The 17,639-nt window shown below is 34.9% G+C and overlaps 1 protein-coding gene across 4 annotated transcripts in view; it reads right to left on the reverse strand.

The window, feature by feature from the left end:
- Positions 1–17,639, reverse strand: part of LOC150108916 (agrin-like) — a 610,886-nt gene that overhangs the window by 54,308 nt on the left and 538,939 nt on the right. For 3 of the 4 annotated variants that reach the window (XM_090404266.1, XM_090404260.1, XM_090404249.1), the window contains exons 8-12: positions 16,246–16,340; positions 15,279–15,393; positions 10,555–10,773; positions 8,518–8,751; positions 1,682–1,837 (exon numbers count right to left, since the gene is read on the reverse strand). In XM_090404266.1, the coding sequence (XP_090260392.1) occupies positions 1,682–1,837; positions 8,518–8,751; positions 10,555–10,773; positions 15,279–15,393; positions 16,246–16,340 (819 nt within the window). The remainder of the gene's footprint in view (positions 1–1,681; positions 1,838–8,517; positions 8,752–10,554; positions 10,774–15,278; positions 15,394–16,245; positions 16,341–17,639) is intronic. The other variant, XM_090404257.1, reaches the window with a different exon arrangement.

Raw genomic sequence — 17,639 nt, forward strand, 5'->3', positions numbered from 1 at the left:
GACAGTTTAACTGGTAATGTGCTAGATTTAAATCCTTCGGATGTAAAATTGGATTATATACTTATTAAAACACATTATCTGTTTTATTATCCAAGTTTTCGAGGTGTGCAGACTATGGGTTGGCTCTGTTTTTTTGCATGGTTAACTCTTAGAAATATGTCAGCAACAAAGTAAGTTCAATGCGTGAGCTACAAACAATCATTTTTTCCCTTCTTTATTGGAGAGGATACTGCTAGATCAACTCACCATTGTTTCTGTCCCAAATTGTAACGTTAATACGGCCTCAAATAAGAATTTCTATTCCCCTAATTAAGTACACGTGTTTATAATTCAAACTCTGATGTTATACGCCTTTCTTTACATTTACACTCTTATTGAAAATATAAGTCACCCGGTTTCATATACCTGAGGGATCTCTGTAATTAAATAGGGGTTCTATACTGCACATCACCGACAACTTAATAAGAATTCTATTATGATTCAGAATATGGTGGAAACACGTTTCTATAGAATATCATGCATCTAATTTATTATAAATATTTGAATAAAATATTACTGACTTTGCAGATACTTACGTACAGTACCTCTCTTCATCTTTATAACTAAATCTCGACATATATTGAATCTTGTAGAGATCTCCGCAAGGAACTGAAACAACAACGCTTAAGCTGCTTGCGAAACAGCTCTGTTCCAACAAGTCGCAGAGGTAATTTTACACCTGCAAGCAAACACTAAGATCCTTGCAACAGATGGTTGAATTCCCAGCTACTTCACTAATACATATGTTATTACTGAAGCAATCCTTACTAATTCGCTAATTGGTTTACATAACCTTCCCTCTTGTACTTTGTTGTAAACTTATTAGCATTTACGAGACACTAGGGAAATACCCCTTCCTTTTAAAAGGCGATGCACTGTCTGCAACAGATTTTGTATTTCTTTATTTAGCTGTCATTTCTGTTTGGTGTTCTCAGAATGGAGCTGTTCTTTAATTAATTCGTTTCTTTAGAATGTTTCAAGTGGGCCTAAATATATTCCGAATTATACTTGATGGCGTGGAGTTACAGGAATTAAAAAAAAAAAAAGCTGGTTCAAAAACATTCGGTATGTTGCTATTCGATAATTAAAACTTCAAAAAAGACGCACGAACTACTCCTACTCCTACTCTTCATTCCATTTCTTAGTTTATAAATAAATTAAATGCTTGGAATTTCTTGGATAACTACAAGAAGAGGTGACCGAAATCCTTTATTGGTATAATTGAACCAAACAGGAGACTTCGTGTAAAACGTCGTAGAATCCGAGTGTGTTCCCATTGAGTCTTATGAAAAAAACCAAGATAAAATTCCAACGGTCAAATCGCTATTAACCTCATTAACTGACACAGGACGAAAATATTTATATTTACATTGATTGGAATTATATTTTTTTGTTGACTCGAAATTCCCAATGCAATAAAAAAATATATATAATTCTTTTAGTCATATAATAACCTACTTCTGATTAAAAGATTTCTATGATCCATGGAAGAGGGGAATGCCAGCAACGTTCTTCTTGCGATACTTTACACAAGATTGTCTGAAGGTATGTTTCATTTATTTTCGTATTTTAAGTAGTTACCTTAATACGAACAATAAATTCCTTAAGTTCAACAAATTCTTCATTTACTATAAACACTTACCTTTTCGGCAGCATTTAGCAAATTTGGCAGTTTTATGGCAGTAACTGTTAGGTGGACATGACTTGCTACCTTGTCCTTCTCCACAAAAATAATCTTTTCCAGATACGGGGTCTAATAGAGGGCGTTCGCCGTCACAAATCGCTTCCTTACTTTCTCCTGTATTTAAAAGAAAACGTAGTTACAAATAGTTATTAATATACATTTAAATCAGATTTAATATTCCTATTTGTTGTCATTAAAATAATTATAATTCTGTGAAGAATATATTTAATCGAGGAAAAATCAATCTTCAATTCATTAAAAATTAAAATAAGTATTTGAATATGATACGACAACAATGATTCAGTAGAATCATTGTTGGACCAAACGATTTTCTAGCAACAACAATAGAGCACATATTTCTACTCTATTTGCCTATTTTCTATCCTTAAGACATTCTCTCTGAAAAGGTCCTGAACAAACAGGTTTTCTCCTACTGCTTTTCAAGCATTCATATCACGTCCTATTCGGTGAAATTTTCGGAAACGGAAATTGACTGTGCTGTTTACTGAAGAGAAAAGAGGTAAAATGGGGGGGGGGGTTGCTGTCGATCGATAGCAGGCGCGAGATTAACAACTTAGAAAAGAAAGAAAAGCATGTTAAATTTTACTTCCCCCAGCCTTTCTTTCTACGTATTTGGTTCACTTTAAGTTCGGCGGCCCTCTGATCCAATGATGAAATATTTTTCTGTCTCTCGGGTTTCTGCACTACACTCGGAATGCGAGAGCAGTTACACTGTTATTTATAGATGAACAAGGCACCATAAAATCGTCTTACCGTTTTCGGTTTAGAATAATGAGATACAAAAGTTGGAACAAAACGCTCATTACTGTTTGCCATTATTTCGAATAATGGGACTTCGTTTTCGCAATTGAGTTGATTTTAAGACGGTTCAACGAATGGCCATTTAAACATATATGCTTACTCTGTGTATTCGTCCGTGTCTGTGTGTATTTTGTGTATCACAGCTTGATACACAAAATATATCTCTCTCTATATTTTGTATATCATGCTGTGAATATCTCTTAGGAACTGTTTTGTACATAGTTTTTCAACTATATTTACTTGAAACATTTATAGCTCCTCAGTCGTATATGACACGCTGACTGTAATTTTGGTGCAACTGCTTGTTAAGCTTAATGACAGCGGAATGTTGCGAAGTGTAGAAATTTCCCTCAATCATCAGGAGTATTCGATTACTTCCCAAGTGTTCTCTTTCTTCTAGTCGCATGGTCAGGAAGAGACGCACTGAATTTTATGCTGAGAGGTTTGGTATTTTCGGACAAAAACAGAAGGAAAAATAATTTATGTATGAATTCAAGAAAGTTGAACACGCTTATTAACTTTTCATTAATTTTCAGTTAATAAAGTGCTTAAAAGTTTTAAACATTTCAGGAAAAACATTTCTTTAACCGTGAGATGTTCTTGTTTTCATGAACATCTCGTGAATACCATTTTCGTTGTAAATATTTCAGGAATGATATTTTTGTTGTAAACACTTTATGAGTAACATTTTGATTTTGGTGTAAACATTTCATGAATAACATTTTGTTGTAAACATTTTTGTTGTAAACATTTTAAGAATAGCATTTTTGTTGTAAACATTTTAAGAATAGCATTTTTGTTGTAAACATTTTAAGAATAGCATTTTTGTCGTAAACATTTTAAGAATAGCATTTTTGTCGTAAACATTTTAAAATAGCATTTTTGTTGTAAACATTTTAAGAATAGCATTTTTGTTGTAAACATCTCATGAATAACATTTTTGTTGTAAACATTTTAAGAATAACATTTTTGTTGTAAACATTTTAAGAATAACATTTTTGTTGTAAACATTTTAAGAATAACATTTTTGTTGTAAACATTTTAAGAATAGCATTTTGTTGTAAACATCTCATGAATAACATTTTTGTTGTAAACACTTCACGAATAAGATTTTTGTAAACATTTCACGAATAGCATTTATTTTAAACACTTCAAAATTAAAAACATTTTAAGCACTTCAAGGGAATAATATTGTCGTTTTTACTTAACAAGTAAACACTCTTTTAACTTCGTCCCAAGAAAAATGATTTCCAAATAAAGATAATTATGGTTTGAAACGAGATTCAGACTGTCGAGTGGGCGAGAAAGAATATCAAATTTAGGCGATTGAAGTGCATTAACAGTTCAATCGGCCGAGATAATATTCCGATTCAATAAACAAAAAACTAATGTACTTGGAAAAAAAAAATGATATATTCCCGATTCGGACACCACAGATATTAATTTAAGCTGGTATATGCTGCCCTCTCGAGTCTACCAGACACAGTGAGCATTGGCAACTGGGAAGGCACGTTGAAGCATCTCTTACAGAGCAAAACTGATGACAATGAAAGGAAGTTCCGATCTTTACCTTTACAAAAATAAAATCGCATTCATCCTTTGATTTCTTATGACATAAAAGCAGCTAATACGGTTGCATTTTAGTTAGGATAAGAAATATTTCAATGTTAAACCTTGAGAGTCAAAAGAGCAACAAAGTTTAAATATGCCTTTTCGAGTTTGAATTGGAGTTAAAAAGGTTCAACTTTTTCAGATGCACTCACTGAAGCGGGTTTTGCCCCAAAAAGTTCGTGTTGCAGTTTATACACGGACTGTAGCGAACACTTGCAAAACTAGTGGAGTGCATGAGAAGCAACCGGCAAAAAAGGGGCCCCCCTAGATGTAATAAATGTTGCATACAAGACGCTAAGCAAGGACGAGGATAGAAGTAGGGGAAAGGAAACTGGGAGGGGGGCGTGCGCTGCGAATGTACCAAAAGAGAAACGTGGTTTGCGAAGAGAAAAATTGCTCGTAAAACGAAACATACGAAAAGAGGTTATCGGTGGAGTTGAACAACTCTCAAGGGTATTTACTTGCCCTCATTGAGAATGTTTACAAGGCGAGGCTGGACTAAAACTTTTCCGTGTTTTTTTTTTTTTTTTCCCCTCTGGATGAATTTTGGCACTTGGTTGTTTAGAAATTAAAAAAGGTGGGGAAAATACGCGTTAACCATTTGGAAAGAAAATATGATCGTATAAAAATAGAACGGTAATGTAAGCTTGAAAATTGAACACCTTTATCATTTTTCTAGAAAAGTTTTAATTTTTAATCAGGAAACCGTACTCCATAGATCAAACATGGAACTTTTTCAAGCCATTTCAGGTCTCCAATAAGCGGGTAGGTGGTCTCACATCGGACAATGGAATTCATCTCCTACGTAAGGACAATTACAAAAACATCCATGCTTAAAACTGGATTCGAACCTGTGGCTTGTTAGTTGTGAGCTAACGACTCGACGAATGAGGCTAGCAAATTGTGTGAAGTTTTTTCTTTCTTTTTTTAAAAATTATTTTTGATTGAGAAGGGAAGAAGATAATACTACTGGTAAAAACCTCTGCTGTATAGCAACACGCTTATAGTTCCCCCCCCCCCCAAAAAAAACGTACTTTTAAAATATTACAACAGTTTGAAAATCTGTCGAAAATATACGCCGAATTTAAGTGTTCACTTGAACGAATTCTCCTAAATACCAAGTTTTGGGAGTAAATATGAATAACAATGTACTGAAACTCAAAAATTACAATTATAAATGAACCCCGCCTCCAGTATAGCGTCCACTTCTTTGTGTTATTAAGAATAAAAACCCTGAAGCGATACTAATTCAAAATTAATTGGCTAACATTATTCCACTAACTTGTGAAAATTAATTCTTTCACCAGCGCCAAAATATCTCCTACCAAACTAATTTGTCCCGGATAATATCTATTAGTATTATTTAAAAAAAAAATAAGCATTATTATGAAAGGAGGTTTAAATTTTATTTCCTGAAATCAGGATGGAGCAATTAGCTGATCATAATACTCTACGTCTTGCTAGAAGGATCTCACACAAAAATAAATTTCGTTCTAAAGAGTCTCTCGATGTTTACAGTTCAGATTTTTAATCATTTCTCCTTAATTTAGCTCTTAGGATCTTGAATTAAAATTTATAGTTAGAGAAAAGGTTCATGGTAGTTAATAGGAGGAGATTACTAATTATCGGCACATAATCTCTTTGTAATCATTTAAGATGTTAGAATTTTGTTCTTCGCAGATTTAAACATCAGAGTTGTATGCAAAACTTGACGAATCAGATCATAAGACTATGACAATGTTTACCTTAAGTATCGCAAACATCTGGTTACGTCGCTCGTGTTCTATTCCTCCTCAGTCTTCAAAAACCTAATTAATTTCACCCCATCGTTTCAATATTCATTTAAATTTTAAGTATCTAACAGTCTTTCCTATTTGTGAAGATTGTGATGAAGAAGATTGTTGTCATGGTGATGAACGTTTTATTCTTCCTATATCACTAGCTGGCATTATGATGTGATTTTCGTATTCTCAATGAATCTTTACGATGCCAAGTAAATAGATAGATGAATCGTTGAGTGTTTTGTCTAAATTAGCATCTTAAGTTCAAATAGGCCTTCTGTATTAGATGCTGTATCACATACTCATGTCTGTATTGTGGATAACATCCATGTCCCGGCTTAACTTGTTAATTATAAATATTTACAGAAGAATATGGTTTATAAAATGCAATTTCTCGGTCTTCTCACTGCCTGGTGTCATCTGATGCCCATTCCATCGTGCTCAAACACACCTTGAAACACACCGCGGCGTTTCTAATATAGTTGTAGGGTAGCGTGACTAACAATTTCGTAAAATATCATAGAGAGTGAATTATTTAGTCCTTAAACTCTGTGTGAAGGTTTGCACACATAATAATACCAATAATACCGTAACAGCAGGTGGTTTCAAAGAGGCGAGGCAATGAATCTTTTTAACGGAAATGTAGATGGGTGTTTACGATAGCGAGGCAGGTAAACTGCTTACCCTGACACCGTTAGTTAATTATTCATTCTATCGTGACAAGATACAAATAGTTAATTAAGTTATGTTAAAAATATGATATTTGGGATGTTATTGGAGAATCCACTTCTGTGAGAGAAGTTACAGATAAGCGCGTGCTCTTGACTGTTTGTCGGCGCAGATAACGGTAAAATCTCGTAGAAACGGGTGTGTGTGCTCTTGTTGATTTTCATGTTTGCTCCGCTGGCGATAGGATGTAGTCATTCACAATGTGTGTCTGACGAAACTCCTAATATATTTCATCTGTGGAATACGAGTGTCAAGACTACCTTTTATCTGATGTTCGCTTATTCCATTTCGAAAAATGCCTGCTGAAGTCTACGCAAGGAATTTATTAGTTGTCAAGCGGGAATAAATGCAATCTTTGACAGCGATCATAATCTTGTTTAGCGTTAGTTTGAAATATAAATCATGTCTCGAAAGGAGAGTATCATCTCAATATTAAAATTATCCACTTAGTTTATATGAAGGATAAATGTTGAATTCATTTTAGCTTAATGTTGTTACGTCCATTTTTCTACTCATATTTAAATCATACGAACATTCCCCATGAGAGAACGACTCGATAAGAGATAAATAACAAGTGAATGACAAATACCAGTGATTTACAAATTATGCATAATCATAACATGGCTTAACATGAAAATCAACATTATTATCATCACCATCATCACGGGAAACTCCAAGGAGTCGATAGACTCATCGACGGAGGCCCCTAAACATCATGTGAAGAACAACTATTCAGCATCCACACAGTGTCTATCATACTTTGCCTTGAACTCATTCACAGTCATAGCACCCACAACAGACTCTGGCAACTTATTCCACTCATCCATCACTCTCCAAGTAAAAACCTGGTTCTAACACCCTTGATAACTACACTCTCGCTCAGTTTCCATGGATGGTTTCTAGTTTTCCCACCACCAGACTTATTCTGAAAAAATTCCTCTGAATTAATCTTGTAAAAACCCCTCGATAATTTGAATGTCTCAATCATATCACCCCTTTTTCGCCAATCAACGAATTTCTGCAACCCATTCTCGTAAGATTCATTCCATAGACCTGCTATCATCTTGGTCACTCGCTTCTGGATTCTCTCTACCTCCTCTCCATCAAGAAGAAACTCTGGCGCCCGGTTCTCGGCACAGTAGTCAAGCGGGGTATTATCAAGACTTGATAAAGAGGAACAATAACCTACTTGTCTCTGCTCGTCAAGTATTCTTCAAGAACCACGTGATCTGATGAGCTGTTTTACCCACTTTTGTTATGTGCCTCCTAAACTTCAACACCCTATCCACCAACACTTCCAAATCTTTGGCTTTGTCAATTTTAATCCAGAAAATGCACAACCTTGCACTTTGCCACATTAAACTGACATCCACTCTCCTTAATCTAGTCTGCCAATCTATCCAAATCATCCTGCAAAATTTTGTCATCATGTGCATTCACTATTGCTCTATCCAACTTTGCATCATCAGCAAATAACTGAACAGTTCCTCTCAGATCCTTTCCTATATCGTTAATGTACAAATTAAATAGCAGTGGTCCAAGAATAGAATCCTGAGTCACAGGCCTTCTTTTGGACTCTACTCTTGAATAAACTACTCTCTGATATCTCTCCATCAATCACGCTCCTATCCATCTCACCAACCCTATACCATCCCCCATTTATTTAGAAAGTTTAACAGGAAACGAAATAAAAAACATTATTTCTAGGAAGTATTTAAATACCAATGAACAATAGGCTAACAGCCTTTAAATAAGTGGGATTCACATAAAAATTATAAAAAACATTTGAGTTTTATGAATAAATACAATTCAATTCTGATCCGGCTCTCGAATTCATTTTTTTACACTTACCTTCGCACATTCTTAGAGGGGCTGGTTGAATCTCGCGTTGCTGTTTGCAAGATTCTTCTCGTAGGCGACAGTCGTTATCATAAAGTCTCCCATCAGATCCACACACGGCATCTCTCTGAGACATACATTGGAAGTTACAAATACAATGAGGCAAACCATCCGAATCATAGTCGCAAATACCTTTATATTTACAAAACTTGTCGGTACACCCTTTGGCTCCGGAACCCAGGTCTGCTGTGAAGAAATAAAAATTCAAAAAAATTATCCTTACTCAAACTAATAAAGATATTTCATTTGATAACTATTATAATGTTCATCATATTCAATGATCAACATGTGTTTGTTGATATCATGAAATTTGGTTACAATTATCTCCGCTCAAAATAGAAATTTAAAGCCAGCTAGCCTTCTGAGCTCCACCTCTACAAAAAAGTAATTTTCTTTTCTGTTTTTTTTATCCTTATTCCTAAATGCTTTATTTGCCTTAAAATTAAGAATAAAAGTATTGGACATGCTGGCGAGGTCGGGAGCCCAGCAGGTAGTCATTTGCAAAGTACATTTCATTGTGATTCTAAATTTAATTTCATTTTAATTCTTAGTCTTTCTAGCTGGCTGTAATAAAAAAAAAATAATAAAAAAACACGAACATCGATTTGTATGCATTGACGCTTGAGTTACGTTTACGTCCCCCTTCCCCTACCTCTTTCTTAAATCTTAGCCTCCATTCTTCACTTTGTTTATGTCTCCAAGGAGTTGTGTGTGTTGTAATTGCCCGCTTTCTTTAGTGTAGTTCACTTCTTTATTCCATTGTTGAAGTCCACAATCCCATAAAAATAACATCATGTAAGGCTTGAATAGGGAAAGAGTGCCCGGATGCAAAATGTGTTTAATCTCACAAGGTCTGACAGAGTAGATCTCGAATAAAAGGCTACAGCCGTAATGTGCCAGCAAGTTTAATTTTCTCCCTTCCATTTATAAGAGCGTGGGACAAATTAATAATCCATCCACTGCAAAAAGAGCACGTGTGCGACCATTGTTATCGTTAGCATACTGCTGGCCTCGCGGTACCTGCGCGTGGAAGCTACGATTTCGTTCACGCGAAACCTTAGGAGCAAAAGAATATAATGGCGTATCACGGGAAGAACAGAACGCGATCAACTACTGCAGGAAAAGGAAGGTTGAAGAGAGTTAAATAGAACTATATATAGGGGCACATTTTAACGTATCTTCTTTCTTAAATGTAATAAAGGCACATCATTTAAAACTACTTCATTTTATCCTGCGGTTTAACATTGTCTGTTGCACAAAAAAGTGCAACATCTGAACTCATATTTAAAAGTCTAACGATTGATATATTAAACTAATAATTTTTCTTTCCTTTTGGTCATCCTCAATTGCTGAACAAAACTTATATATAATTTCCTACCGTTAGTTTTCAAGCTGTTCTAATGCACCATTTCAGATATGTTTATCACTGTTTATTTATGCAATTATAAACAACAGATGGCGCCACTGCAAAATGAGACGTCAAGTTTGATTTAGAACAGTAATCCTGGTAAAAAGTGAGGTCATCATCAATTACTTAAATATGAGAACGTTACATTAAATCTTTAGTTAAGAAAAAATGTGATTTTTTTGATGATATCGTGTTTTCTCGATATTGCCGGTAACTGACGAGAACTGACAAATTCCATAAGAATTGTTGGTACTCATTCAAACTTCCATAAAAAGTGAAAAATTATTGAAAAAGCTGATGATTCGAACTCGGTTCGGATCCTGTCTAGAAGACAAAAAAAAAAAAGAAAATTTTTTTTTCCTTACAAGCAAAAGAATTCTTATTAGGGATTTGCTCATCAGTTTTAAATTTTAAATAAATGAACTTTGACCTATTTATTCGGAGAACGTCGACAGTCATCAATCCCCGTTGTCTGATACGAGGATGCACTTTCCAAATTAATCACATTTTAACTCAAGTAGCTTATCATTCTCCCTAACTTTAATCCTTTCAAATTTTCCAAGTATACAAACAAACCTCACCTAGTCCCGAACCTCCTACATCTTCGCATTCTCCGTAGAACAGTGCACTAAGCTCTTGATCCTGCTGACACGATTCTCTTCGCATCTCGCACTCGTTCTGGTAAGTTGTGCCATCATTTGCACAAATGGGTTCGTAGGTCTCCGGACAGTCGGTTGGACACACGCATCTTCCGTTTTCACAGGTGGCTCCATATTTGCAGTGCACATTCTGGCAGAGATCTGAAATCAACAGTGTCGTAGAAGTACAAGGCTTGAAAGGGTGACGGATTTAACATTTTAGACAACACAGTGCTATGGATTTTAGATGTAGCACTAAAGAGCATAACATTCAACACAGGAACTGAATATGTGTTTTAAAAAGATAATACAAAAAATAGATGTATTATTATTGTTAATTTCTTTATATTATTTATGCAGCATTTAGACACATTCAATAATACTGCATAGCTCAAGTTATAGATATTACTAATATTTCTGTACACACTACTTGTTTAACCTTACATCAGGCACCTATGTAAGAATATGCAATGATTACACATTAAATTCTCATATAAATCACGTACAAGCGATTGAAATTTTGGATTCAAGAAACAAATATATAAAATGTTTTTTTTTACTTCTCGTTCGTCTGCCATTTTACTGACAAAGCAACTTGCTATCTCCACCATTGTTGAAGTTACGTCATTATAGCATCCGCGAGAGTTGACGTAACAATGATTATGAGATAGTAGGTTGCTCTACATTTTAAGTTTGCATTTATTGTTGCAATAATTATTTCAAAATGTAAAAAAAAAGTAATGACTTTGAACACTTCTCATTTCTGTTAATACAGCTTTCTAAATCATTCAAAAGCAACCAAACGTAAATGGAAAAAGAGAAATATTTAAATAAAGATTCAATATACAGGTATCCCTTTCTTAACGCGGGATTTGATTAACGCGGCGAAATTAATTGCGACAATCCCTTGATATACGTCGCCTTTAACCCCGTGGAGCTCGCAGCTGATCTGACAGATACATGCAAAATGTTTAATATAAATATTCTTACACAATTCAGTGTATAGCTTGGAGGTCATGAGTGGCTGTGCATTCACATGTTACGAGTGATATTCGCACTGTTTTTTTGCTGTCAGTTTGGTTTAACACATGTTATGTAAAGGTTTGTGATATTTGACAGTAAATTGTACTGAGAGATACCGCGACTTCCAATGTCAGTATAGTATTGGTTTAGTTTATTTTTTTTTTGTTCAATAATTTCTAGATTGTAACTGAAAATAAATAAACCATCATGTATTACTGAAATAGAGAGCAAAAGGTTTATTTATCATACATGTCCTCTAGGAGATGTGCTTTACATTATGGAAAATACTAAGGAAAGTGATCTGGAGCTTACTCCACCTTTACTACGAGTTGTCCATAAGGTTGCTTATGCTTGCATCCACCGAAACGTTTAGTTTCTATATATTCGGCTATGAAATAATGTTGGATTCAATACCCACTTAATTTGTACCATCATGTATTATATTTGCAGTGTTTTTTCTTTGTTTTATTGCTTGTTTGCCGAGGTCTGGAGAGTCATTTTGCTTTCGTAGAATTTATGCCGATAAGAAAAAAAATTTAAACTGTTCAAACGACTCTTGATTAAAAAAATTGCAGTAAATAATGTAGGTACAAGTATTTATTAAACATTTACTTTGTTCATATTTTATCTTTCCTAAAAGAGTACCACATAAAACGAATTATTAATACAGTAATCGATCATGGACGAACTGTAATTTTTACCATTGATTATTACATTTGATTAATTAACCGCGTTAATCGAGGAATACCTGTATACTATTAGCAATTAAATGCGTGCCTTCTATTTTCAAAAAAAAAAAAAGAAAAGGAAACGTCACAATAAAAAGTAATTCAACAATGCTAAAATACAGTATGTCTTCATTTAGTATTGTAAGAAGTCCAAACAAATGGAACAGATGCCTATCACTCCTCATTATCAAAAATGACAAGTTACTATCACTGACAGAGTGTTAAGAGAGGAACAAAAATGTTCTTATCATTTTTCATTGTTGTAAAACAAGTCTCTGAACATTTCGAGACAGATGTTCAGGTTTCCACTTCCATCGACTGTTTCCATCTCCTCGCAGAAACTCGTGCGCTAACCTCGGCCGGTGGGTGGGAGGCTGGGGGGGGGTAGAATGTTATTTAATAAACAATTCGGCTGCTCTTAACGTAGCACGCAATTGTTTAATTTCCTGTCAGATGGCAAAGAAAAGAAAAATCAATTACTTTTTGGAGATGATGTTTAATATGACAGTACAAGGGAAAATTAGGCGCTCGAGATTTTAAAGAGCCTAGTTGCATTTCTTCTCAACACCCATCTGCACTTAGCGCCGCGATTTTATTAATAATGTGGACGCTGTGAAAGAAAATATTTTCCCCTAAAGATTTAATAGGGAGAATCCTCCTGGCGGAAAAACGGTGGTGATTGGCTGTGTGAGCGAAGTTAAGTAGCTTGGCGTTTTAATGAGGGGAAGGTGGATCAAGTCCTCCAACTGGAGGACGGGAGAAATAATATTAACTGTGCTGCCGTTTCTAACCGAAAATTCATAATAAAAGGCTTGCTTCGATGCAGCCTTTCCACGTGTTTAATACCTCCTTTTTATAGTTTGTAAGCCGTTTTGCTAAAGTATTTTTTTAATTAATTTTGTAGTTCGTTCTCCACTGAATATAAATGGCAAGTCGTGAATTATTGTGCAACTTCAAATGATACCATATTGAGGACGTTAAATCAATACGAAGTATTTAGCTTGCGCACCGTTATTATAATATAAAATGAATGCATTTTACTAGGAAATAAGGTGGAATTTCAGAGATTAGTGATTCAGGATCAAACAGATAAATCCTATATTTGCTGCCTTGGGATGTGTTTCAACAGGACTGCGTGCTATCAGGTACAATCTCAAGACGTAAGTTTAGAGGCACTCTGTTCCAGGCGTTTTGACGGCGAGAACACGTGTGTGTGTGTGTGTAGTGTTACGTAACATAGACAACACGTTAAACCAAAGCTTGCTTTACCATGAATTTGAATATTATAAAAATACAATTTTATACTCGGCTGATTTATCATTTATTATAACCATCATTACAGGGCCACCTAGAGGGCGGTGACATCTGAGACTTTCGTCAAGGTTCCGGCATTGAAAAGGCAACAACGTGTCACATAACTGTGTTTATAATGATGGTTTTAATTCTCGTAATAATACAGCAATGATAAAGGATAACGGCATATCGAGAATGATACTGTGTGTTAACTACGATAAAGAGCCAAGAGGCTATTTTTTTCCGGTGGTGTATATTAAGTTAACGATAAAGAGCGAAGAGTATCGTAGTAATAATAATATAGTAATGTGGGTACACCGGTCTGGCAATTCGTATAGTAAGGGTATATATGTAAGTTCTGTTCACTTAAACCTTGGTATTATCCAGGTCTACCTACTCACTGATGAGACCTCAATAAAGGTCGAAACCGGTCTGGGTAGTGACCTTTCCTCATAATGTAAAACAGTAATACGTCTCCTAGGGGCTGCGTTTTACATTATGAGAAAATATTAAGGATAGTGATGGAGCTAGCTCCACCTTTGCTCCGAGTTGCCCTAGTGTTGTACTACCTAGGTGATGACTTACGCTTGGACTCGCCGATAGTTCTTCGGCATGGAACTCTTAGATTTCGATCTCCGAGTTTCGTATCCGGCTTTAAAATAATGAGGGATTTATTATCCCCTTAACTTAATGATACTGTGTTTTGTTTTAGACACAAGGCTACGCTCTTTAGCTCGCCGTGAGTGTCCGGAAGACTGATTCTCTCGGCGCGGATCGCTGTAGTTATAGCGGATGATGACGTCAATAGGCGTTCGTGCAAGGTTGTTGCAGTCGGCTGCGCTAGCGCTAGCTAGTAATTGCATCCACAGTAATGTTCTCTGCCAGAACGCTTCATTCTTGTTAGTATTTTGATAGACGAAGGTTTTGTGATTGTTTGTAAAGTGTGCAACTGTATAGCGTAGGCCGTGCCTAAAATATTTTTAATAATAAAAATTGAAAAATTCTCTTTTTATTTAATGTTTGTATTTTGTATGGTATGTAATGTATCGAATTTTGAATTTATTGTACACTTTTGTTTTTACATAAATGTTTAATGTTTTATATGACTTTTTTTATTAAACAAAAGTGATGCACTTTTTTAAGTTGGGCCCGGACCACAAACTTGTCACGGGCCCGAAAATTTCTCTCGAGGGCCCTTCCCATCATTATAATTAACATGCGTTTTTAATTATGTTAAAATGCCTCTATAAAATGTGATGAAATTTATAAAAGATTTAATTAATATTCGGGTCTTTTCCCTTTTAATTTACTTAAATATTGTTCATGTAAGGACTGCACATTTTCAGTTAAAGATAGACGCATTTAAATAGAAATGTCAATTCGTTGTGAAAATAAAATAAATATATAAAATAAATATAGAAGTTTTTAATAAAAGATATGTAAAGTATGTTTAGCTTTTCGGCGGATTTAATTTGATACACAGTCTATTAAAATACACAGACTTCCATTTCATATGAAATTCTAATGCCTCTATGATCATAAATAAACACTCATGTTTTTTTTTTAAAATTTATTTTCCTTGATAACACATTCAATAGTCTTCTAAACATAGTCGCTACTTACCACAGGGTCCTTTAGATGCGACTGTTATATGTTGTTGCATCTTACACGCAGCTACTCTCATCTGACATTCGCTGTTATACGAAATACCGTCGGTACCACAAACAGGATTCTCCAACTAAAATAATAATAATAATAAAAAAAAAGATTGATTAGACAACTAGTCAAACACGTGTAACATTCATTTAATTATTTAATCCAAGTACACAACATCACGTGATGTAGTAGCACGAGCATTTTTGATTGTTGATTTCCCTGAACTTAAACAATGCAACAAATTCACGCAAAAACTCTTGGGATTTGTTCAACGTTTTCTCTCGCTCTTTATAAGCACGTTCTCTGGTGGTAGTGTGTTGCTCAAAATGCAAGCGCGCGCCCACATACATGCAATAAAACAAATTTTATTCCATCGGTATCCAAATTTCTATATTAAAGAATACCATTACTTGTGTAATTCGACCAGAACTTACAACAGCAGTGCAACGGAGTTTAAATTCACGCTGATAGCAGTAAAATCCATTTTGCTGAACTTAGTTGTTCTTCTGATGTACGAGCTTATCAATTTTCTCTAAACAGTTGTAGCTGACAGTGCTAACTACGTGCGTAGAATTCTTGGCAGTTACTTATCAGCCAATGCTGGCTTTGTTTCTGTACTTGCAAGTGTGCTTGGTTGCTTGATTTTTTTTTTTATTTTTCCCCGCTTGTGTGTGTGCTGATCAAGACGTATGTATATTGTTCTTTGTTGTAATTCTCAAAAGGCAACCGAGACAGACCGAATTGAATATGGAAGAAACAAAAACAAATAACAATACGTAAAGTTGAAGATGACTGCTTACTCTTATAGGAAACGTAACATGGTAAGTGACGCTAATTATAAATTTCGCTAGAATTATCACTGACAGTATATCCAATATTACGATATAATTTAAAGATTATAAAATTTAAATATAACAGGCAAAATTCCTCTTACCTGGACACACGTTTCTGGACACACACATTTAATGGATCCCTTGCTATCAGTCTCACAAACTGCGTAGAAGTCACACTTGGTGTTTTCGCAGCCATCTGTTGAATGAAACATGTTGCTATCAAATCAACCTCCAAATTTATATTAATACTGCATAAGTACTGTTACTTTCTAAAATACATATTGTTGCGTGTCTAAAATTTAATTACATATTCAATAATTAAATGCACAATTAAGTGAGAGATGATACGTCTGCTTGAAAAACAGAAATAGACATTGTTCAGTCTGATTTTACATTCTGGTGTTTTCATTGTTGAAAATAATGTGTTAAAATGCCAAAGCATTACTGATGTCATCAGTAACGTCATAGTCATCACAGCAACTGATATTAGGACCGTTTTGGCTAATGTATTGTACATAGTTTCTTTACTGTTGTTTGTAACAGATTTTTAGATTGTAGTCACAATCAAAAAATCTGGGTACTGAACCAATGAAGATGGGCAACTGTTTGGGCTTTAGCGGAATAAATTGTATTTGTATTCTGTATCGGCTTAAACCAAAAGACAATGATGGTACAACAGTCGATGAGATGTTTAACACATACTATTTGGATTACAAGACCATAGCTTTTAATACCCATTTATACAAAAACGTCTACTAGTTTATCTAGCGGTAACTGACTAGCTTTGTCAAGACGAGAAGGTAAAACAACTACTAGTTAGTAAATGCAAAAAAAAAAAAACAAAGGAATGCAGAAACGATTTAACAACAGTTAGACAAAATTGGAAAAGTTCGCGCGACATGATACGCAGGAAGCGTGAATAGTCAGTCATTTTTACATAGTCGCGTTACATAATTTTTGGCGTAATGTAGCTCCGCTAAACTTAATGAGTTAATCAGGTTTTTCCATATATCCTTTAATATAACCCCTTGGTTACGATTAAGGTTACATCTTGTTCGTAGGACTACTGCAGCTTCTTTAAAAGTTCGACAACTGTAATCCTCTTCTACATATGGCATGGAGCTGTTATCCCAATCTATTGCGTGGTTTGAAGTTGAGAAATGATGGGCCAAACCTGAGGTGTCTGTTCTGTTGTAGGATAGTCCACACGTGCACGGTATGCTATAACCCGCATATTTGAAGAAAGATACGTTGTCTTCAGGGGATCGTAAAAACTGTCTAGTGGTACTCGTCGGTTCAAAAACAACTCTGATGTTATATGGCTTCAAAATTCTAGCTATTTTTGTGGAGACTGAGCCAACAGAGGGTAAGACGATGGATGAAACGTACTGCGTTGCTATCCTTTATTGTTGTAGCAACTCAGTTCGTTTCAGTTACAGCTAGCGAAACTAGTAGACGTTTTTGTATATATGTGTATTAAAACCTACAATCTTGT

The sequence above is a fragment of the Typopeltis vanoorti genome, chromosome 2 (genome assembly GCF_054136105.1).
Source record: "Typopeltis vanoorti isolate ZY-2024b chromosome 2, IOZ_Tvanoo_1.0, whole genome shotgun sequence".
NCBI classification, from domain to species: Eukaryota; Metazoa; Arthropoda; class Arachnida; order Uropygi; family Thelyphonidae; genus Typopeltis; species Typopeltis vanoorti.